Source organism: Harpia harpyja, chromosome 13 (genome assembly GCF_026419915.1).
Source record: "Harpia harpyja isolate bHarHar1 chromosome 13, bHarHar1 primary haplotype, whole genome shotgun sequence".
Classification (NCBI taxonomy): domain Eukaryota; kingdom Metazoa; phylum Chordata; class Aves; order Accipitriformes; family Accipitridae; genus Harpia; species Harpia harpyja.
Genome location: NC_068952.1, coordinates 13,222,943 through 13,248,196, shown reverse-complemented (window position 1 = coordinate 13,248,196; position 25,254 = coordinate 13,222,943). Strand labels below are relative to the sequence as shown.

The following is a 25,254-nucleotide window of genomic DNA, read 5'->3' as shown; positions in this document are numbered from 1 at the left end:
CCCTAGTCTTGTATATCAGAAAATGCCATTTATTTCTCATTCAGAGTATTCTGGATATGTTAGATACCAAGTAGCCAACACAAATCTATAAACCCATGTTAAAATGCTAAAATACACATTCCTTCCATTAGCATAAGCATAATTTTAAACAAGGAAACATACCCTTTGCAGCATGGACTCTGACCAGGCATAGCCATTGTGTTCTACTGCCCACTGCAGTATAGTCCCCATAATGCACAGCATGACGTCAGATTGCAGAATATTAACCAGACTTGCAAAAAGTGGACAGAAAGGAGGAAGAGCTGGTGGTGGAAGCGCTGAAAAGGAAATTTGTGTGTTTGACATTTCAGCATCTCTAAAATTTGCAACACCCATATAAAATGTCTGACTTTCAAACAGTTAACAGCTTAAGCCAAGACAGTATACAGTTGCTTGACAAACAGTACTACAGATAACAGGCTGTATCATTCAACATGGCTTGCATGTAACAGAAAAGCCAAAGGAATAAGCTGTTCAGAAGGCTGGTTCCATGATGTATCGGATTTCTGTATATAACCAGGGAGACATGAGGGAAATTGCTACATTTTCAACCAACTTCTGGCTAGCCCAAGAACAGGATGCTAAGTCTAAGTGCCAGGGCAATACACAGTTTATAGGTGCTTCCCTCTTCTCCCATCTTCTCTCAAAGAGAAATACCTGTATCTTCTCTGTTCTGTCTTTTCAGCTTTCTTTGGGCTTCCTCTGCCTGAAATAGAAGAATGATGCCAATATTACTCAAAACCTGTACAAATATAAAACTAATAAAAAAGCATTCATGCTTTATTACATTGTTACTGATTTTTCCCCTTTTTCCCAGCCTTAAATAAAACAAGAAAGCTTCCATGTTTTTGCAGTTTGTCTTACATTCTACTTGTAAAGTAGGGCATGCATCTTCAAAATTAATCTTTCATCTTGAGTCAGCCTGGATTCTTTTTCTAGCATAAAATTATAAGACAAGTCTGAGCTAAAATGGTAATTTCCATAAAGATAAGCAAAAATACAGATTGTTTAAATACTTTCAGTAAAATAAGATGTAAGAGAACCCACAGACAATTCTTGAAGGACCACTGATTTCAGCAGCTCTATATAGGGCACAGCATCCGGTGGCACAAAATCACTGCAAAGTCTTGGGCAAATTTTGTTAACATTCTCAAGTAAGTTAACTTTTAAAAGTCAACTTTTAACCAGCTGATAATACTGCTTCACAGAATTAAGCTGTGGAAAAAAGCAAAACAAAAAAGACACAGAATAAAAACCAGAAAGTTAAATTACTAGTTACCTTTGATTGCTCTGCCCTTGAAAAGTGGTAGAAATACAGATTGAAGTTCCTCGCACATTCTGGTTTTAATTCATACAGCCCTCTGCCTGTTAATCCAGGTTTCCTACAAAAAAAAAAAAAACAAACCAAAAAAATCAAAAACCCAAACCAACAAACAAACAAAACCAAACATGTTCATTGGTTATTAACATCTGAGCATAAATGGTTAACTAAAACAGCTAAAAAACACTGCTCGACAGGTATTCTAGAAATCAGATAAGTAACAGTATTAAGAATGATGCACATGAGTAAAGCCATAGGAAAACACCACGACCCAGCCCTCTTTTTTCTATCCTCTCATTTTCATGAATTTAGATATTCCATTTTTAAAGCTGAAATATTAGAATAAAGGGCAACATACTTGAAACATGCCACTTCTTCAATCACACTTTCCATTCCTGTCTCTCTGTTCTCCTACATTGAGTGAAAGGCAAGACAGTGTGTTACTGTAGTTCTTGGGTTAAACACATTCAAACATCATACAAAACCAGATAAGCATGCAAAATGAATGTAGCACAAAGTCATTTTACTGGCACTCAAGAGAACACTAAAGCACGTAACATGAAAATACATTCAGAAATACCACCTCTGCAAAAAGTATTTTTAAAAAATCATGCCATTTTAAATGCTTAATTTTTACTGGTTTTCCCTGTCATAATAAACTTGGATGTAACAGTAACAGAAGAAAACTCTAAGTTAGCTTACTCAGCTGTCTTAGGAATAGACAGTCAATATGTCTGGTTTCTAGGCCTTTAAAATGAAATAAATATAGGAAAGCTAAAAAGACATGTCACTGAAAAATGGTAAAACAACCATAGAAGGCAGCAGGAGAAATCTGCCCAAATATGTAACACTACTTCATATACAAATTACCATTTCATATTCCCGTCTCCTTCCTGCAATACATATTCATAGCAGTTAACAGGCGTGGGAAGAAGTATTTAAGACTGACAATACAATTTAGAACTCTAGCTTAAATCCTAGTTTGCTCTTTCATCCAACCTTAAATTATTTTTAAAAAATCATACTGCTACCCTAAAATTTGACTTTTCAAATTGTTTAAGTTTAAAATACTTAGAACAATTATTTCAAAATTTATCATTAAAAGTACTACCAGTATAGTAAAAGACTAACTTTTGCATTTTGACTACCTTCAGAAATTATGTTTAAAAGATTACTTCAAAAACATTCTGAAGAAAAAAAAGCTTTGCTATCCTACAAAACCACTCATACCAGAATTCAGATAAATGCTTCTGTCCATGCAAATGAAGCATTTATGTTACACAAGTCATTACACTGTGTCTGATTCCATGTCTTTTCAATTATTGTTAGGCTTTAAAATATAACAGCTTATATTTCTGGATAGCTCCAACAACCCACTTCCATACCACTATTCAGGGTTTACAAGCAGACTGCAGAGACTGCTGGCCAGATGGCCTGATAAGAAACGGTATTAAAAAGAGAAAAGAGGTGAAGAAGCTCTCAGGCTCCTGCCTCTTTCATATGTTGTTTCTTTTTCTATAGCTCTTTCCTACCTTCTCCATGACAACTATTAATCTGTACTCATGCTAACCTTGCTCTTAGCATAATCATGCTGCTCCCATTCCACATTAAGTGGCATAAACTTGCGTAGAAAAATTTTCAGCAATCAGCCTTATAAAGTTGAAGTTGCTTCCCCCCACTCCCACCCAAGTTACTTACATCTTCAGGTAATGCCTTTACCAATTCACTGTGAGCCATTGGCCTGATGCTCAGCTGATGGATGATCTCTCTTTTGATTTCATCTGTTGCATTTACCTGTCCTATTCCAGGACTGAATCTTTCACCTGTAAAAAGAAAATACAACATTTTTCTTAGGATTTTAAGCATTTATTTCTCTTCTTTTGCAACTTAAAGGAAAAGACTGGAAAACAAGTCTCTTCTGTGAAATCTGGTGTTCACCCACCAGTGTTCAAAAATTCATTACATTCATCTAAGCTAGTTTCAAGACTTTTCTCCTAGGAGAGAAGTCAGAACTACAGGAAGTTCAAAATAGAACTGAACTTGAGATGACAATGAAGAATGCTCATTCCAGACCATTAAAGAGACTAAATTTTAAAAATTAATTAAATGTCTTCCAAACTTACCAACAATCATTATAATGAGGTATAGCATCTCTTCTATAAGAGTGTTATTTTGTTGAACAACATCCTGAATTAAAATAAACAAACAAACAAAAGAATTTACGTTTTTCAATTAAGGGTAAAAGAATTATTCCATATGCTGAAAATATTCTTTCAGTGCTTCAAAACATTGCCTCTTTTCACCCTTAGCACTCCCAAATTAAGCTATGCTGAAATGCAATCACAACTGCCTTAAACTTCTTAAACAATGCAAAAATTATGCATCAGTTTTTGAATTTACCAGTTTGACAGGTAAAAATATTTATGCATAATTCAAACTGGTCAAACGAAATTAAAATAGGATAGGTTTTGCTTTTTTTATCAAGAAATTGCACAGTCTCAGTACAACAGCATCTGATACACTTTCAAAAACAAAATTGCAGATTTTCTATTGCAGTAGTACATAAAATACCTTGTTAGTATTTTCTGTGCTAAATCTTTTGCCATAGTCTGGAGTAGTAAATATCTGATAAAGTTCAAAGCGACTCAGCATTATCATCAAGAAGTGATTTGGATCCATCATAGACACACCTGTCTATTAAAGAAAAAAACGATTATAAACAGAAAATAGATTGGGTGTTATTATAGCGTGTTTGTATATTCACATACAATGTTCACAGTATATTCTTTATGAAATTCATTCCTCTCTATCCTGGGCATGAAGATTTAGTTACTTAAGTTTACTTCCTTAGGACTCCAATAACACAACTGACAGCATGTTTGACAAGTAGGATCCTATGCTTTATCAATAATTTCTGATGCCCTTTTAAGTATAAAATATTCAGGGTTATTCCTTCTATCTCAAATACTCTAAATAAAATTCAGTGAAAGACTTTTGGTTGGTTGGGTTTGTCTCTACAATCCTGTTCCTGCTGGCTCAACTTTTAGAAGGCATAATATCACTAAGTATATAGCACAAAGATTTTAAAAACAAATTCCAATCCTCAAAACAAAGACTGAAGACTTTAGCAAGACTTTCCAAACCTCCTGGAAAGAAGAATACTAATTTTCAATGTAGCCACAAACATTTATTTCCATTTTAGAAAACTACTGGCCAAAGTCTTTTCTGTTTATTAAACAATGTATCTAAGTTAGCCAATAATAAATATTTGATGTTAATTTACTATTGCTAATGGGACCATCTTTAGGACAGAATAATTTCCAACAAAACTGAAGGATATCTACCCAAATGGGTAGCTGCAGATGATCATTAAAAATTAGGGGCAGATCAATCCTCAAGGCAGTATGTCTGAAAGCAGAAGTAACTCAGGACATTTGCACCACGTTGGGTATTGCTAACTCTAGGTAAGATTTGAGGGACTTCCTGAGAAATGATTTTGCTGTCTAGGTAGACTACAGGTAGACTGCTGTCTAGAACTATGCACCCAGAGCTGCAAATTTTAACTTTCATCACTCTCCGTGTAGGAGTAATGCATCAGACCTCTCTGTGTCAGAGCTAAGTAGACTGCCAGATTTGAAAAATCTCTTCTGAAGGAAAAAAAAAAAAATTAAAAAAATCACAAACTACTATATGGGGTTCCACTTTCTATCCAGCATTTTAGATGCCAACTTTGAAGGGAGGGAGAACAACAGATACACTGACTACATTACTGAAGACCATTACTCAGACAAGTGCCAGTACAGCACAACCCATTAGTTAAAATATTATATTCTTGAAGATGTAGCATTACATACATGTTACGCAGAAAATTCTGCACTTTCCACAGTATATTTAAAAAACAAGGATTACAACAACAGTATTTCCTTAACAAATTATCCTATAAAGACACAGATACAATAAAAAAATAAAAGTCCTTCCACAAAAATTGACTTTTTCCCTTGTCATTAAAAGGTTCTGATGGAGCTAAAAAAAAATGTACACATATCCTGAAAATGCTTAATAAAAATGCAAACTTGTACAATGTGGTTACCTGAAGCATTACTATGTCCTTGTCAAACATCTCCCTCCTGCACTTCACATTATGATAGTAATAAATCTGAAACAAAAAAACCCAAACCACAATAATTAACAAACATCATATTTAATCTAAACTTATTTTCATTCTGGAAAAATAAACTTTGTTACACAGTATTAGTAACAAAAATGAACCTGTGATTTGAAAAAATTATAAAAATATATTTGTATGCAAAAAGCATTTCTATATAGCACAAAACAAGCACAGTTGCTGGCTGGGTTGTATTGATCTAATGTCTAGATTGCATACACTTAGAAGGAAAAATCTTGTGGACCTCTTTGGGCGTTTTAATGCATCTACTTGTTTCACAATTAACTGTTCGAATTCACAGGAGAGAAAGCCTTTGCATTTGCAGAAATGTTCTTTCTTTGCTCCATGAATTGCTCTTTAATTATTTGAGACATAATCTTTCAGGAATTGCCAGTTTCAGCAAAATGTTAATACTGTGATAGAATCATAGTTAACCCAAACCATCCTGGGAGTGAACTCAACAGCACTGCAGCAAGCAGCAGCAACACTGCAATGACTGCATGGCACTGAAACGTGGGAAAAGTTGATTCTACCACAATTAAGGAAAAACAAAGAGGGCTGTCAAGTTCCTACCTGGGACTAGGAACAATCTTCAGTGTGCTAAACTCTTCTCTAGAGACAGACCATTTCTCACCAGAATTACATGGAAGACAGCTAGCTAGGCATGCCTTCCCTCTCTTCCCCACACTAATAATCCACACATATACATGCCCATTCCAATCTTCTGGGAAAACTCCCAAAAGGAGCTGGCTGAACATAAGCTCTCCATAGCCAAAGGAAAGAGTAAGGACTTCCAGACTGTGGGAGCCGTATTACCTAAACTAAAGCAGGCTCTTAACTTCAAGATGCTGACAGCCAGGGGAAATTAACAGAGAGACTTATTTCTCCATCAAAAGCTATGCTGAAATTTCAGATTTGATGTGTGTCTACAGCAATATGGGTGCTGCTGTAATTGTACATAACTAGAGCTCCTTTTGCTTTAATAATGACAATAAAGGACATCACCTTATAAAAATCCTTCAAGTTAAGAGGCAAGAAGTGTCAGAATACAGTATGTTTGAGCAGCTTAATTCAACCTCCTGGTACACATGCATTGCAAATATCTAGTGAAGATGAGGGCTTGTGGGAAGGAAATAAGTTTCTTGCAAATAAATCAAGTTAACACATCACAGAACTAAATCCTACTTCTGTTGTAACCTATGTCTTGCTGAAAAAATCATTTCAGATGATCACCCTGGTGGGTGGCACTGACACTACAGCACCTGTTTTATAGTTGTTAAGCTTGAAACACCTAAGACCTAATTTGTACAAACACAGAGAACATAAGTTTAGAGATGGATGGAGCTAGTCTCCAGAAGTATGAAAGAAGTATGAGAGATAAAAGCCAAGAAACACTCAGTTCTACACTGGTTCTAATGCTTTTGTGTGGTCTTCGGATTTCAATTACTTTATAAACATAAATAGGAATAATATCTTAACGGCGTGTATTTTTATATTTGAGACACTTTTATGCGAAGGTGATGAATGCATTACCGAATATGCACAGATCTAATTCTCCACTTCATGCTACTGTTGGACAGTATACAGTAAAAATGCTAGCAGTCATTAACTGCATTATACTAAAACTTCTTTATGCATAGAGCATTAAGTTCACTGAGCACTGTAGCAGTCCTGAAACAATAAAGCAACTTCTGACTAAGAAATCAAAGACCAGCTTAAAAACAAACATACTCAAATGATGTGACTGCTGATAAAAATGCCTACCTTGCATTGCCTTCTGTAAGATTTACATAAGTAAAATTTGAAATCAATACAGAAAGGAGAGGTTTTGAGGTCCGAAATTATCTTGGAGGAGTTAGCAGAAAACAGTCATTCTACAGCTACTATCTACTTACCTGATTAACAAGAGAGAACCCATTTCTTCTCCACATCCCTGCATGCACTTGGGCACATAGGACTAGGCATCGTAGAGGATGTTCTATTAACATAGGTGGGCTAAGTTCACTCTGCATTAAGAAAATGCAATATTTTGATATATACAGAGAAAATAAAAGAAAATGGGACTGAGATGAAGGAGGATGGTATTTGTGATCATGAAAATATTTGGGCAATACAAAAGAGAAGCAAATCCAACACACATATTACAAAAGTTTGATAAGCCTATTCACAATCTATCCAATCGTTGTTAACCAACCTTACATTCTGTCTTTGCTCCACAGAAATACTCCACAAGGGCTTTAGTTTATTCTTAAAGACAGTAGGTTTCGTATTTTAAAACATCAACACCATCAATTTAATAACATCATCATTTGCTTTCTTTCACTCAAAGGTTAAGTACTACTACTTTCAAAAGACACTGAGATTTCTGCTCCCATTTATGTTTTCTCCTCTATTAATTTATCTTACTCTTTTTAACTTCTTCTTAAAGAAATAGCATATCAGTAAGAACATGCAGGAAGCAAGAAACAGTTGGGGAAGAAAATTAGAACCTAGGCCAAGGAGAAGGTATCAGATCCTGCCAGGAGTTCCTAGAAACGATTTCCTCTACAAAAAGAAGGTAATGCATGAAGAACAAAATACAAAACTTAAGCCTGAGTCTGAAGTTATTTAAGAGAGCAATACTGATTGCTTATGCTCCAGTCATGAATATCTAGATATTAATCTTTTAAGAGGTAATTTTATCTACTGAAGACAGTCTCTCTGAACAGAATTCATAGCAAAAACATACTTTCTTTTACTTAATAATATCCTACACTTATTTGACCAATTTCACATTCAGCATTAATTATATTTAATTAATATGCTATATTTAATTACATACCAGGGGTAGCAGCTCTGGAAACTTATATGCCACTTCAGTTTTACTCAGCAAAACATGCAAGCCTACATAAATACATGAAACAAATACATACATAATATTACACACAATATTTTATACAATTCAAATAGGAAAAAAAGGTCATCTAAATTACTATTGGACCATTTTCTGGACACAGCTACAAGTAAGTCTGCAGATTTATCACCCTGGAGCTACACAGCTATTTCCTGAAGAGACATGTTACAAAGCATATATTTTAGAAGAATTAAAGTTTTCCCATTGTATCTGTATAAAACCTGCAGTACAAGTGAGATTTTTGCCTTTTTTTTTCACTCTGTCATGTCCCCTCAGCAACAGCCAAGAGTCCTTGGTCTATCAGGACAAATTATCAACAACAGATACCTCATCCTTTCTATCAGTCCTTAGAGGTTTATAAAATACCTCAGGAACTATAATGAGACCCCTACAAAATACATAAGGGTTTTCTGGTTTGCTTTGTTTTAAAGCTACAAGGTTTTGCTTAAAGATTCAAACATTCAAAGTTATATGACACTGAGCTGCATAGTATTTTACCCAAGAATTACCTTTTTCACTTCATTACCTGTGAATTTGTTTTTCATCATATGACTTTCTGATTCTGTAAACTAAAATTCATCAACCTTTTTTCAACACAGCTGCTGAATAAGATAGGCACAATATAAAGAGAAAGACGTAGCTTAATTCTCTGGTGACACATCTGTTTGATAAATCTGTTCTCTAACAGAATGTTGATTAGTCTATTCAATCTGACAGCTAAACATATTTTAAAACAGGCAAGTACAGTCCACACTTTGTTGCATTTCTTTTGCATCACTCAAGTGGCAAAAGCAGCAGTAACTGCCTGCAACACACCTCACGTACAAATCCAGAGGCATGAGACAATCTTCCCCCAAGCCTGAAACAATAACAACTTCTCCAATGCTTGGGAACATTTTGCCTAGAGGCTATCAAACAAGCTAGAAAATGGCCAAAATGCATCCTATTCAGGCTTTAAACAACTGTTGTGTGGTTCATTATGTACACACATACACAAATCACATTTATACAATATTTTTCATTTCCTGAAATATTTTTTAACTGGTTCATACCTGCAAGTAAACGAGAAACTGGGAGATGAATGCTAACTTTTTCCTGAGAAACACAGTATCTGATGGTCTCAACTGAATGTCCACACATACTGAGAATAATAGGCTGTTCTCCATCAGTAAAACCACTATGACACTGCATCAACACTGTCAGGCATTTCTTATAAGCTTCAATTAACACTTTTTCCTAAAAGAGAGATCACAGTTTACAAAGATTATGAAAAAAACCAGAGCTCTGCAAAATAATACAGCCAATGTAAAAAAGTCTAACGGATTTGGGGGTTTTACCTTTATTAACAGTCCTGCAAAATTTAGATAAGGAATCCAACAAAAGGAGCTGAATTAAGGGGGACACAGACTGCGAAACTTATACCAGTATGTCTGATTAGAAAAACACCCACTAGTATTTTTTAAATTTTTTTCTGTAACTAATATTATGGGAACTTTCTGAGCAATGATCATGCTAGGCTGGTAAAACCTGCACATTAACTAACAGTGACAGATTAAAGCCAGCATGAATGTTCAAATATTCTAGGATCACTTGTTCCACAGCCATACTTTACCATGCTTAAGTTCTGTACTCCTAAAACTTGAAACACTTATGGAGTAGAAGCCCAATTTATAATCAGGCAGCATTTGGTAGGTCCAGGGCCTTCTCCTCTATTCCCTCTTCTCTGAAAATTATAACCCGAGCGTGTTGTGAAGATCACAACTTTCAGATGTGTGATAGAACTCCCTGCATGATTTTTTAAAAGGCTTAACCACATTCTTATGAATTGGTCAGTTCAAGCCATAAAAGATGTGTTTAAATACAGGAAAGATTTGCACTTGCTCAGAGAAAACGATCTTGGCTTATGGTGCAGTTATGTGTTTAGGTCAACTGTTACACATATTAATGTTTGGGTTTCTTCCCCCTTCACATATTCACATGGAAAAACAATTCAGAAGGAACTTACATCTAATGCACACCAGTCCTGAATCATTGAAATAACAAGTGTTAATTTCATCTGCAATGTAAATGCTGCTTCCCATTCTGGTTCCATTTCTATGTGTTGTCCTACTTGACGAGTTATTGGATCCATACCCTGTAACAAAAAGAATTATGCATTTCAACAATATATCACTGAAATACATTGACAACATTAGCATAAGTGTGAGACAGTGGTTACCTGTCCTTATAATAAATATATTGTTGCTACAACAGGAAAAAAGTAGCTTGGGACCATCTGAAAAGGAATTACACGCATCGAAATAATAACAAGAAAATGAAACAGGAATTGGAAGAGAAGAATACTGGGATAAGAAAGGTTTTGGATGAGCTCTATTTATTATTAACACCTGTAGAGATTTCAGTATTCTGAGCAGTACAACAACGTTTGCATACATACATTATCTCACATACCCATTTTGTTTTTGAATGTATTTTCTAGGGATGTGCTATTAAATGCAGTTAAGTACCAACTAAAGACTGGGTACTACAGTACATAATCAGCTCTTGGCATAAGAAGAAAAAAACCCAGCATGATCTGAGGATTACAATATATGCAAGAGACTATCATAAACGGACTAACAAAAGTACTGAGAAAGGTATGCTACTGAAGTACTGAAAAATGGAAGTGATTCTGATTTGTCCTTGTAAAAGCTGCATTGCTTTTAAAATACTCCTCTTAAGGTAACATAGCACCTTAAAAAGGTGCTGGGGAAAACAACTACAGTGAAGAGGTCTATTTGTATGTCAGGAACTATATATTCCTCAATACAAGGAGCAACTGCTGACACAAGCAGTAACTGGAGCTCTCGCTAAGAGGGAAAGTTGCTTAAGATGGACCAGATTTCACTCACACAATTAATTGTGTCTTGTCTGCCTCTACAACTGCAAAATATGCCCCAAATGACATTTTTCTTTTTGAATCACTCTTCCTTTTTACTGCCCTCTACAACAAACCAGATTTAAAAAAACTTAGGTGAGATGCTATGTTTCAGGAAAACATGACAACTCCAAAAGTTATACTGTACTAAAGGTATAAAATGGAGAGTACATTAAATTTCTTCCATTTTTATATCATGATAGCTAACTTCCTGCTTTAATTTTGCATAATTTTATAATTCAGACTTACATACCTGCATACATTTGAGTAATTCTAAGAAGGCATCAAAACCCTCTAGGAACTTGTGCCTCAATTCATCTGACCACTCAGTTGGCTTACTTATCAACACATACCTGGGTACATTAGAAAAAGATGCGAGTGTTAAATTTTTTTTTTCCCCCCCCCTCCTCAATTGATCAAATCAGCACATAGTTAATATACTTACTTGAGATCCAAAATAAGGCTCTGAACACGCCTGAATTTGAAAGCCTGCAGAGCAGTGTAACGTTCAAACTGAAACCTGCCTTGGATGTCACGGTGCCTTAAGTGGTCCATAAAAGTTTTGATGATAGTGGTCATGAGATTTTCTTCTGTTATTAGCATTCGAGCCTATGCCAAAGTACATTGAAATTTGCTGTAATTAACAGACACAGCTAACAAGAGTTTCACACTGCACCATGAAGTTTATAAAAAACATTATTTTTTTATCCAAAATAGTTACATCAATAATTAAAATGGAAGAACATATTGAAAGCCAATCTTCCAAACAGTCACAGAAGAAAAAAACAGTCATCTAGCCAGAAATTATCACAATCCAGATCTCTTTCTTCAGATCCCTTCTGTACAGAAGTTTGACTACAGTTAGGCTCCTAATGACCTATATAATTATGGCACAAGACGTATATTATTATGTGTCTTATAATTAACTTGTACCTCCCTTTAAGTATGTGTTGTCTCCTCTCATATAATTTAAGTATGAGCCCTTTAGGGGAGTGACAGCTCTTCTGTTTTCTGTTCACAAACTGTCAAGCGCTGTGGTGAAGAGTGTCTTCTGAACTGCTAAGGAACTGTATAGTGCAATTTCCACATCAAAATTATGTGAAATGACTTACGATTCCCCTCAAGGGCTACTGCGTATATCCATGTGTTGTAGGAAACAAATCAACAGGCATCACAAAGCCTGACAAAGATCATCTTCCACACCCAATCTAACCCAACCCCACAACAGAGTAAGGGGCACTAAGAAGTTACTGCCATCTCGTACTTGTGAGCTCTTCCAGAACTCCCCCATTCTGTTAGTTCTCCAAGATAAATGGGATGAGTCTTGCAGTTCTCAGATTTCATGAGGATTTTATGATGTGGCTGGTAGATTTAAGAAGATTGGCCGCTCTGATCTACCTCAACGGCACTGTGGTTGTTGACTAGATCTTCTGGGTTCTACAGTTGCTAATGATACTCCAAAATACAGTTTCTAAAATGCTGCTGGAGGGGGGAGGGAATCTAATGGTTAACATTTTCCCCCCCAAAATAACCAACCACCCATCTTCCCTCAAACCAAAAAGCCTCAGTTACTTGAGAGCTCAAACTCTGAAATTACTAAGATCAGTTTGAAAATGTTACTGGTGGGCAGTGGGGTGGTTTTACATTCTTCAAATTATTCGTTCAGTTAAGAATGAATGGCTCTAAATATATAAAAAATAATCCTTAATTCATATGGTAGGAGCTTATCATAACTACTTTCATGTCATCAGTCTATTCTATCCTTCTATAAAACAGTCAAAACCAATTTGCTTTACTTTTTTTGCATGCTTTTGAAACAGAAAACATATAAAAGGGACACTGCAATTATTCTCCTCTAAGGAAATGTTTGAAATTCCTTTAAAAAAAAAAAGTATTAGTACACATATTCCACCACCCCATCTGCCAAGGGAAAAATAATACCATAACCACTTGAATAATACTAGTTGGTTAAGTCTAACTGTAAGTCTGAATATTGGCAACACTCTTATTGACAGCATCAAAATTAAAAGTAGTAACACAATATTGCCCTGAACCATGGAAACAAAATCCTGAAGTCTTGTTGAACTCCCATGAATAACATCCACCCCTAGGAAACTGAAAAACAACTTTGCTCAGTATCATAACTGCCATGCTACTATTGAATTTTAGAGCTCAATTAAACTGATTCAATCTGGAAGGATTCAGAAGCATTCATTTTTCAAACAATTCTGACTATGAAATTCAGACTATTATTTCCAGTACAGCTCCAAAGTTTAATTTGTCTAGTTCATAATATAAGCAAAGACAGACTTATTTTGAGACTGGACCAAAAAAAGACGTTTCCCAAACAAGCATAAGCTTGTGAAAGACCAGCAGTTAGTGAGCTGGAAGAAGTAACAGTGCCTGAAGCACTGTAACAAAAATTAACTGGAAACCTGAAAGCGGGCATCGTCTGAGTCTAGAAGTACCAAGGAAGTAGGGAATATCATGAGACAATTCTTGCTTGCACTTGTGTTGATTGGAAAATTAACATAAAGTGGATCATTTATAAAACTGCACCAGAACGGTATGCTCTGAAACTGTGATATGCAAACCATAATGTAGATTTCTACAAACAGTAACTGTGGCTCAGTATGATGAGGAATTTAAATGTTATGTGTGTGTCTCTAAATAAACCTTTAAGTACATTTCTAAAAAAAGTAAAAGAAAAATGTAAAAAGAAAAACCAAAAATACCCAGCCCACTCTGGGAAGTCAGACTCAAACTTTGCAATGCTGAACACTTTAACTCCTAAACCCACAGCAATGTATGTAAACAGTCTGACTGCTGTGCAGCAGCAGTGCCCTGCATTTCCACAGTAACGTTAAAGAAATCTGCAGTCCTGGTTCAAGAACCTTGAGTGGCTTTTAACAAATAAAGATTTCCTTTTTTGGTCTTTTAGTACTTACAAGAGAAGGCACTGTGAATATCTGTATCGAGAGGTCAGCAATTGAGAACTCTCTGTCGTGGTCATCTTTCATAAAATCACTCTGCAATCGCTCATAGTTCTATTAAGAAGGAGGCAAAAAAAGGCAAGGAGTGCCAACTATCAGTTTTTAAAAGAAAGACAGGCACTACTCACCAGAGTAGGTACAGTGAAGAGTTGGACAGACAGAGCAGCCACCGATACTGCCCGTTCGTGATCATCCTCCATATAATCTCTCTGCAATTGCCGGTAATTCTAAACAACAAGGGGAAATTCACCTCTAATCCACACTGACCTGATTTTTTAATTTAAATGTCTGCTCTGGGAGACTTTAATGCCATGAAAAAGGGAAGAGTAGTTCTTACGGATTATTATATAGGTATTTTGTACAAAGAACATGACAACTTAATCTGCTCACACGTGAGATCTACTCACTCTCATTTTTCACAATAAAGGCTAGTATGTTATTTTCTACTCAGAAAAGTTATTTGTCTTCAGCAGAGTGAGCAGAATTTTGCAGTGCTGATTTACAGCACTTCAAATACTAGTTATTGCAGAAATACTAATCAGCATAACTGAATTTCAGCACTATTTCTGAGTAGTGCTGTAACATCTTACACCTCAACAATGAGAAGCGATTAGCTCTTAGGAAGTGATAGCCTGCATAGCTGACGGTGAAGACAAAAACATCTGAACTGCTTTAGTTCTGGGGAGCCTGGAAAGCCCGTTTTCTTCCCAGGAGATGAGATGCCATTATAACTAATATTTTGAAGACAGAAATAAGGTAGTCAGCATTTCATTTCAACTTTTCATTTCCAAAAAAAGAAAAAAAAAATCTGGATAACAGTTCATTTGAAGCACTGTATGCTAACTAAACTCTCTTCGCTAGACAGTTTAAGCATTTAATGGCTCTTTGTAAGAAAGATACTTACTCTTGCAAAGCGGATAGCGAAAAGTTTCTTGTATTTCAAATCCATAAGTAGACTGCTCATGAATAACTGGTGATACACATTTCTAGCTCCTGTCAAGAAAAATGAATGAAATATTGCATGTCACTATTTTCTATCAACATATTATGGAAACATTTAGAAAAGTAAACTTCTACAGAATGAGGTAAGCGTGCATTTCAGAGCAGAAGTTGCTTTGATTAAGTCTGTCAAGTGGTAGCAAAGGATGAAGAATACATAAAACAAAATTCTTCAAGCAGCATTATTTATTATTCCTGTATAAGATAACACTGAGCTGTTGAATGGGAACATAAACCATCAAATATAAGGCATGTCAGGCAAATAAGAACGGAACTCTATTCCTCCTTAGGATAAATAGAGGATTTGGATGGCCCAGGGAAAAAAAGAACACATTATTATGAGAAATCCTGGGAACTGCAATAAAGTTTGCTAGTTGCGAACAACTCTGCAAAATAATCAGCTTAGCTATATCTGAATTTCTAGTCTGTCTGAGCAGCATCCCAGAAAATATTATCAATACAAATGAGAATTGACTGTATGTAGCTTGGAAATACACGCACATATGTACCATTTCTTTCTGTAGGTCACTTAAGTCAAAAGCCATTACACCATTTCCTTAATGCAGAGTAACTATGGAATACATGAAAAAGTAGAGAAATATTGATATTGAAGTAGAAATCCAGAAGCTACTCCTTGCTTACATTGAAGACATTATCCTTACAAAACCTGTATTAAAAATGCTGTAATGGTCCACAAAAGCAGTACCTTCCAGATCACGAAATTTGCGGGGGGGGGGGGGGGGGGGGGGGAATCTTGACTGCCAGGAATTCATTCACACAAGATAAAGGTATTAAATAAACAAAACCTAAAGGAATCATTTTCTCCATACTACATCCACTTTCCACCTTTCTTCTTTTATTGCTGCACCAAGAAGTTTCCAAGACAGACTACAAAGAGATGTTACTGATGCCTAGGATATCTGTACCTCAGAACTGAAGAACAATGAAAGATACTGGGGGGAGGGTAGCAGTCTTAAAAATACTATATTTGTGTTTAAATACGGAAAGGACATATGTATTGCATCATTCTCGGCCTTCTCTTTGTGCTTCTCTTTCTTACACCTGGCCTTACATGCCCTTTCAGGATACCAAATCAGACACAGAATCCATGAGATCCAAAGAAATTAACTACCTCCACTTCCTCAAAATTACAACTGTCTAGTCAATCCCATTATACCAATCAGGCTTTTAGCATTTTAAGGGCTCTAAAATAACAGAACGGTAGTTTTCACTGAATGTTCTCAGAACACTGAAGAATACCTCATGAATACCTACAAACATAAGTCAAAGCAGAAAACCTCTGCCCTATCCCTTAATAAGAAGCATTTTCGTAGATACGATATAGATGCTGAGATCCTATAAAGCAGACAAACTCCAAATCTCTGTATTGTTTACTCAATTTCTCTTAACTACCACTGTCATCTGCATATTCAAGTCAGCCTTAATTTCAGACTAATTGGAAAAATTAGATCTAAACTCAACCCTATCTCCAAATAGTCTCCTTATGTTCTTGTCTGCAATATATTTGGAGTGCATCATGAAGGGACAGACTATAACAGATCAGGCAATTCTATCTATAATACAACACAGTAAAAATGATCAAACATTAGCAGATACAGTAAAGGGAAAATTTTTATGCATAGCATTCTTTAGTATTTTCCAGAAGTTAGAGAAAACTCACCTTTCCATAGTTTAGAATCATACAGCATCAGCTTATCCACAAGAGAAGAATTTTCACCATCTGGCCCCTCCTGTAAACCAACCTGACACAATATTCGACGAAGGCCATCTTAATGAAGAGAAATTATATAAGTTAATTATAGCTTAAATACAAACTTGCACATTATTTTGACATACTGGAATTTTTGTAAGACACAGTAGAAACCACAGGGCCCCGTTTTCCTTGACAACTGAATAACGCTGCTCATATTTTGCTGATAGAAACACAAATATTTTATACCTTGCAAGTTTCACACTAACCTTACGGAACATTAGGAACCTTGTGAAAATTGCCAAACACAGCAATTTGTTTCAAAGTTATCAAATAAAAATGCGCTTTCTTAAAAGTGCTGCTGGCTTACTAATATAAGAAATAAATATGCAGCAGGCTAATTTTCTAGGTTATATTCTTCCTGTTTAAAGTCCTACCAAAAGGAAAATATAATTCACGTATCAAACAACTCATATACTCATGTATGAGTTTTTTGTTTACAGTTACTAGCTGCTATTATTTTAAAGCTTCTCTACATATTTTTTTCTAAGGGAAAGCAGTAAGAATTGTTATTATGTGAACATATAAGTTATTATATGCTTGCAGACAAGCCTGCATCTGCAACAGAACACAACACAGACATGCTTATATTAACAATGTTGAATCTAGCTTAGCACTGCAGGTAATGCATATTCACTAACACAACTATATGACTTACACACATTAGCCCTTATTTCTGCATGCCGCTTAGCCATCTCAGCTTCTTAGATATGAGTTGGCAGTGGCTTAGTGCCATGTATACCATACCGTGCGCTACATGGTGCAATTCTACACAGCCTGTGAACCCCTATAGCAGTTTGGGGTGTTTTTTTGCTTTGCAGAGTGTCCTGGTTTCAGCTGGGATAGAGTTAACTGTCTTCCTAGTAGCTGGTACAGTGCTATGTTTTGAGTTCAGTATGCGAAGAATGTTGATAACACTGACGTTTTCAGTTGTTGCTAAGTAGTGTTTAGAGTAAAGTCACGGATTTTTCAGCTTCTCATGCCCAGCCAGCGAGAAAGCTGGAGAGGCACAAGTTGGCACAGGACAGAGCCAGGGCAGCTGACCCAAACTGGCCAACGGGGTATTCCATACCATGTGACGTCACATCTAGTATAGAAACTGGGGAGAGTGAGGACAGGGAATCGCCGCTCGGGGACTAGCTGGGCGTCGATCGGCGGGTGGTGAGCAATTGCACTGCGCATCATTTGTACATTCCAATCCTTTTATTATTGCTGTTGTCATTTTATTAGTGTTATCATTATCATTATTAGTTTCTTCTTTTCTGTCCTATTAAACCGTTCTTATCTCAACCCCCGAGTTTTACTTCTTTTCCCGATTTTCTCCCCCATCCCACTGGGTGGGGGGGAGTGAGTGAGCGGCTGCGTGGTGCTTAGTTGCTGGCTGCGGTTAAACCACGACACAGAGTTCGATTCCAACTACTGTTAGGAACAGTAACAAATTAATGGAAACTACTGCATTAGTCAACAAATAGCAAACAGACACTTATACCTGAAAAACTGACATCCGCTAGAAAGGATGCGGTAGTCAAGCTTGTGACAAAGTTCCATAGCAAGGTTTTCACCTTTATTCACTGACAAGAGTTTGACACGCATTTCACAGCAATCATCCAACCTAACTTTGTGGCACAGCAGAAGACCCCTCCACCTGCCAAGTGCCCTTTGGTCAGGGACATTTGAGTGTAACCACCTAAGCAGTGCAATTCTATCACCCCATGTTACAGATTAACAGTAACAGGCTGTTTCAAAGACTGAGCAGAATCTAGAAGTTTGAGTGTGTTTGTTAAAAAGCTAAGGGAAACCAATTTTTTCAAAAGTGCATTTCACAAAACCAGACTCCAGAGTACATTGCAAGACTGCATCCCAAGGTGTATAAGGCATTTCAAGCAGTTGAGCACGCAGGTCACAGACAAAACATATGCATAGTGCTTACCATCAAACATTATTTTTGCCCTTCTGAATCATAAAGGACACTGCATTTAATGAAGTAAACTCTGCAGAATTTCAGAAACACCACACACACACTAATCAAACTATAAATTCAATGATTTAATCTGTAATTTGATACTCCATTAACATATTCAAGTTACTTTTTTGCAACTGTAATTTAGTGCTGAAAATTAGTGACTCTGGCACCTGGCACAAATGACATGGCACAAAACTTGGCTAAAAGAAAATGAGAAAGACAGTGCCTGCCTACACATTACACTGAAAGGAAAATTTATCTCAGAAATTAAGTATCTTCATGTCTTTCCTTTCTATTAATACCTATTATTTGCCAGCAACACTGGCAAATAGTTGAACAAACTGCTACCATAACTTTTCAGAAGTTTGATTTATGTATCTATCTTTAAAAATTAACTTATACAAACATAAACTACTTATCTTTCAAAAAAGATAACATGATATAGAGATCCTGTGCCTGAAATCTTGGCTATATTTTCAACTATCAGTCTAATAAAACAATCTCTGATGAAATCTTGCCCCTAAGCAGAACATATATGCAATATTACAGCTGAGTGTGCTTTGCTAGTTAGGTCTTGTTAACATTTACAGATGCATAGAACACAAAGTGCATTGGAGACTGTATCTACATTTCTATGTATCAGCAGTGTGACACATTTTCCTTTTACTTCCCCTCATGGTCCACATCTTCACAACTTTATGATTCATCAGGACAAAGGAGGAACCAAGTCAAAACAAACATAGAGCCTTCCCATAAAAATTATACTGTACATCTTGATTCCTTTGAAGAAAGCTCTTTCTAAATATCTGATTAATACTTCATTGGCTTCTATACTTACCCAAAAACCTCCACACATCCTTGCATTTTCTCTGTTGTTCTACTTAGCAAAAAATCTTAAGCAATCACTTTCATCACCATTTATCAAATTACTTCTGAATAATTTTGTTTTATCTAATCAGACAGGTTATTTTCAGCTTACTGCATTCATTTAAAAAGAACTAGGGACTGAAAAATAGCTTGTTGGCATACAGCATTTGACAGCTATTCTCAGCTTCTGTTCAACAGCAGCTAAACAGAAGATGGTATCCGAGAAGACTAAGACTGGTAGCACTTTCATACAGAAGTTGGAACTCTGAACAGTACTCCAATAAGAGAAAATAGAATGAAGTCCAACAAGTTATTAATAGCTTTGCCTTATTTATTACATATCTGAAACAAACAGACAAAACTGCTTCAGGAATTCAGCTTGCCTCACAAATATTCTCTAACATGTCTCAAAAAAGTTCAAGTTTGCCCACCTGAATATCCAATAACACTGCCAAGCCAAGTTAGGAGCTTCAGACCAAAGCTCTGATGGGCAACAATAGATGAATGCATGACTTGTACTTTCAATGGCTTTGTCTGACGACTGGTATTTCTCTTAAAAAGAAAAGGAAAGAGGAGGTAATTGCATATTTAAGTGAGGACTAGCATATATTTCTGCACAGAAACATGGTATTCCTATGATTAATTTCAATAATTTATAATATTAATACATATTCTAATTACTAACACCTACACAGGGAAGAAACAAAACCAAAGAATTCTGAACTTTGTTTACTCTATTAATATTTGAAGGACCTTATTATGCAATACCAACATACTTAGGCCAATCCATTTTCCACTCTTGGCCTCTTATCAACATACACACTGATCTGCTGCATTTTACTGATAAGCAGCCCCATGCACAGCCCAAGACAGCCATGCACATTTGTTCCTCGCAACATGACACGCAAGTCACACAGCAGCTCACCAAGGAAAGAAACTGATTGTCCACTGACTATTTTCAAAAATACAAATTAAACACACAGAGTTAAAACAAGAAAGCAATTCCCCTCATCTCTGTGTTAGAAACTTTAATAGTTAAACATTACACATAAAAGCCGTTTGTTCTTTGACTGCATAGGTGGCAAATGAAAAATACTGCACATCTTTATCTTTAAAGATATGTTAATGTTTTCAAAATACCTTAAATAGTTTAAGGCCAATAACTAGTCACAGTATTGTTTTTCAGTGGTAGCAGTATTAATCACATTAAATAAATAGTTCGTGTATAAGTACTGCACTGCAGCAGTTAAAGAAAAATTAACTAGAAAACAGAAAATATTATTCCCATGTTCTTACTTACATGGAAGAACCTTATAATATACAGATATTATGAATATATATACACATACAAATACACACATGCAAAATGAAAGTGTATTTCTAGTTTCACACTTGGATTCAATCAGTAACAATTTCCATAGTTGTGGCCATGAAAGACAAACAGCTTCATAGTATAGCAAAAAAACTAAAATAGTTTAACTTCACCGATCTGAACTGACATGCAATTCCAAAAGATTACATTTGAGGTTCCTGATCAAACTCTGTTTTCTGAAGGGAAAGGTTGTCTAGTAACTTCTTTTTAGGAAATGATTTTGGGTGCAAGGTAGACCATAGTAGAAAAAACAAAAAGAATGGAGCATAAACCTGTATTTTGACACCTCTACTGTGCATATTGTAAACAGTATCTCCAACACTTTGTATTATTAAAATATAAAGAGCCATTATGGTAACAATATCACAAAATTGTGTAGCAAAGCCTCTTTTTGCTTAAAATTAGGCAAATAAGTAGATAACACTACTTACCACTATTACTGATTTTGCTTGATCGCAGTACTGAAAGTCTCCATATCGAACAGACCTACGTCCCTTTAAATTTGTAAAGAAGTAACATTACCACCAGCTTCTAAACAAGAGGTTCAAATGCTGTGTTTTACATTAGCAAGCATAAAAGACACAGTAAAAGTTTCAGATGACCATTAACCACTCTTTCTTTCATGCTATTTTCAAATTTTAAAGTACTGTATATGATTACATACTTGGATTTCCAAAACGCACCATGTACTACTTAAAAGAAAATAAAATTATATCATATATGAAGTTACCAGGTATAGTAAATTTTCTGTGTATAATACCATTTTTAAGATGTAACCATCACATTTCTTTTATTTAAAATACTGAAAACTTATCTTTAGTACTAATGCATCAATCATTAGTTTTGGTAGAACTTAAAGATATTTCAGACATTTCAATGCCTTTTTAAAAGTAGATATTAAAGCTAATTGGTCTTTTAAACATACAACTAAAGCACTTTGTTTATTTCAAAACTCGAAGGTTTCCAGTCTTTCTGTACTGTCAATGCATACATTAAAATAGATAGTTGATTCAATTCATAGTGTATTACACAGAACAGCTTACTGAGATTTTAGATCTGGTCTGATGCCAAATCATTGTTTCAGGCATAACCTTCTTATTTCTTTTACATACATACATACATGCACGTGTATATGTGCACTCATGTATGTATTTAAAAGTAGGACAAGGATCAACAGTAGGGAAAATCTCCAAAGCTCATCTTACGATACACAGCATGTGCTCAAGTCAGCACATATTTAGGGATCGGACAGGAATCTTTTGGTTACTGATATCACAAAAATAGAGTAGTGATAATACAAAACCAAAATCTAGTTCAGTGTTAAGTAATATAAAGTGGTTATATTTCCTTTTCCACTCACCTTCTTGAAGTACTTTAATAAACCAAAATTACACTCTCATTGCCATTTTGGAAGAGACTTCCTTGCCAAGCCATCCTCCCAAAAGACGCACGAGCCAACAAAACAATATAAAAGCACACTCATTTTCACAGCAACTGCTTACAGGCTCATGGCACGAATAACAAGATGCAGTTAGTTATCCCTAGAAAGTGTCCCTTTCTTAAAAAAATGCACACAAGCCAGAATACAAACACAGCTGACGGAGTGCTTCTGAGACCGACATATTAGTTGTAATTGTATTCAGCATGTAGTGATTCTGAACTCATTGTTCTTTCTAAACGCTGAATGAAATGCTTTACCTCTTTCTGCCATTATCATCTGACAATTATGAAAAAGAAAATTAAATTTAAAAAAACCCACAAATAGTTCCATGACCCCCAGAACAAAAGCAGTCAATTATGGATTTTATCCCTCACAGTTGACTGGTGTTACTCTGAGAAGCATTTTCCATGCTTGGAGCACGTATACAGGCTCTTTCAATGTCAGCTCCCTGCTGTACAGTAAGGGATGAGCTAAAGCTGCTGCCTGTCCTTGACAGAGAAGTGAGAGACACCCTACTATCTACACTCACAAGACTTACTGGAATAGAGTTACAGTGAAACATACATTCAACATTAGGTCTGGTTTGGACTGGCCAATGAGTTAGGACATTTTAGGGTGGCCTGACACACAGGGCTCAATCACATTAACCACACTCTTTGGGAAAACAAACTCAAGTTAGTGTAGTCATATAAAATAAACATTAGGGTAAGTATAATTAAAAGTTCTAGCAATTAATTTACTTACATCTCTATCTACTGTTGTTGCAAAACCAATAGCTTCCTTCTGCGTGCAGTTGACAGCCTTCTGCAGAGTATAAATAACTTGTTCATAGGTATGGACTTCATCATTAAACAGCATGCAGTAGTAAGTGTCACTCTTCTCACTTGAAAGCAAGGATTGAATTTATATAATTCAAAGTAATGCAATTTAAAAAATCAACTTCTAGTTTAACAAAGTTTTCCACCAAGCATACAACCCAAGCCTAGGCTTCCTTTGCTATACTGGAACATATCTGAACAGTTTATTTGAAAAGGACTGACCACACCTAACTTCTATAGGAATATGCATCTTCCCTGCAGAATTAATTCCAAAATGAGCAAAGTCTTAAAGACAATACTTAAGTCTAAGTATTATTTTTTAACATCTGTTGATTATGAACTGATAGTTTCCTACTAAGGAAAACACATTTCCTTCCAGCGCAGCTGTGCTCAATACATTCCCCCGTAGCTTCTTAAGAGATTTCACCCATCTTAGCATTATTTTGCCACACCTGTTTCCCCAATATTGCATAAAGGTCTATCAGACAACAAAAACTTGGCAGTCTCTTAAAAAACCCAAACTCCACAATCCTCAAAACCACAACTTATTAAGCTTACATAGATTCAGTGCAATCTTTTGATTCCCATCATTTATTTACACAGCATTCTTACTCACACAACACAAAGTAAAAGACGATACTAACAAGATGTCACAAATGAATCCATGATAACTATGATGCTACAATACACTTAAACGTTCTGTAATGCTTCAAAACTTGTAATAAGTAGATCACCAAAAGTACAACATACTTTTGCCATCAGAATGTCAGTAACTTTGATCATAAGAAATTAATCCACCACTTGTTTTAGGGTATTGTATTTTACTAATATGTCTTTTTCAATATTAAGAAAATGAAGGTATCACAGAGACATTGGTTCATCATTGCTATGGAGAGAAATGGGCTGTATAATCACAAGAGTAAAAAATAGGAGAAAAACAGATCTATTAAAATTACTTTAGTCCATTGTCTACAAAATGTTCCTGACAATTTTAGGAAGGCAGAAAAGATACTGAAAATCAGAATTTGTGTTTTCTATTGTAAATATCTGCAAGCCTTTAAAAGTCAGAAGACAAATACTATACTTACATCATTTCTAGGCCAGGCAATTCATTTTCCTTTTCCCATGTTAATATATCTACTGCATATTTAAATGTGATTGCAAAAATATTATAAGCTCTTGCTACCAGATCTTCTGGTAAGTGCACAAGAGGATCCTGGAAAATAAATATAAATAGCAATTGAGAAATTAAATGACATTCAAAACAGAAATTGTCAAATTTGCAACTCTCTCTGTCAAAGATGACGCAAGCATCTTTAATGATGTCTTTCTTTAAATGACTTTACATTTGAAACGAATAGAGTCAATAATCATCCTGTTTTCTTTTTCCAGTTCTTCACTGACAATCACCAAAGCAGTAATCTAACATTCTATACCTAAATGTTAACTCGCCTTTGATCACCCACTTAAATTTTCCACACACGTCTCCAATTTCACTTTCATTGTTCCCACTTCTGCACACCTTCTAACATAGTTCTTCTGAAGAATTTTTAACCTCAGCTGTATTAAAATCTGCTTTTTCTGCAATGCCTTCAAAAACATAATTTGAAATCACTGTATCTTTTCTTTCACTTACCAATATTAGTAAACTGCAGAATACAAACAACTATACATCTATTGCCTTGTTTCATACGT

At 35.6% G+C, this 25,254-nt stretch overlaps 1 protein-coding gene across 3 annotated transcripts in view; it reads right to left on the bottom strand.

The window, feature by feature from the left end:
• UBR2 (ubiquitin protein ligase E3 component n-recognin 2) overlaps positions 1 to 25,254 on the bottom strand; it is a 60,519-nt gene that overhangs the window by 22,237 nt on the left and 13,028 nt on the right. The window contains exons 5-25 of one of the 3 annotated variants that reach the window (XM_052805278.1): positions 24,648 to 24,775; positions 23,486 to 23,624; positions 21,732 to 21,794; positions 20,360 to 20,480; positions 17,009 to 17,116; positions 15,233 to 15,321; positions 14,457 to 14,555; positions 11,781 to 11,944; positions 11,589 to 11,688; positions 10,424 to 10,552; positions 9,471 to 9,654; positions 8,347 to 8,408; positions 7,421 to 7,531; positions 5,451 to 5,516; positions 3,932 to 4,054; positions 3,484 to 3,547; positions 3,059 to 3,183; positions 1,719 to 1,771; positions 1,319 to 1,421; positions 697 to 745; positions 163 to 317 (exon numbers count right to left, since the gene is read on the bottom strand). In XM_052805278.1, the coding sequence (XP_052661238.1) occupies positions 163 to 317; positions 697 to 745; positions 1,319 to 1,421; positions 1,719 to 1,771; positions 3,059 to 3,183; positions 3,484 to 3,547; positions 3,932 to 4,054; positions 5,451 to 5,516; positions 7,421 to 7,531; positions 8,347 to 8,408; positions 9,471 to 9,654; positions 10,424 to 10,552; positions 11,589 to 11,688; positions 11,781 to 11,944; positions 14,457 to 14,555; positions 15,233 to 15,321; positions 17,009 to 17,116; positions 20,360 to 20,480; positions 21,732 to 21,794; positions 23,486 to 23,624; positions 24,648 to 24,775 (2,235 nt within the window). Of the gene's footprint in view, positions 1 to 162; positions 318 to 696; positions 746 to 1,318; positions 1,422 to 1,718; positions 1,772 to 3,058; positions 3,184 to 3,483; positions 3,548 to 3,931; positions 4,055 to 4,904; positions 5,008 to 5,450; positions 5,517 to 7,420; positions 7,532 to 8,346; positions 8,409 to 9,470; positions 9,655 to 10,423; positions 10,553 to 11,588; positions 11,689 to 11,780; positions 11,945 to 14,283; positions 14,383 to 14,456; positions 14,556 to 15,232; positions 15,322 to 17,008; positions 17,117 to 20,359; positions 20,481 to 21,731; positions 21,795 to 23,485; positions 23,625 to 24,647; positions 24,776 to 25,254 lie in introns of those variants that run through there. The other 2 variants (XM_052805277.1, XM_052805280.1) reach the window with 2 other exon arrangements.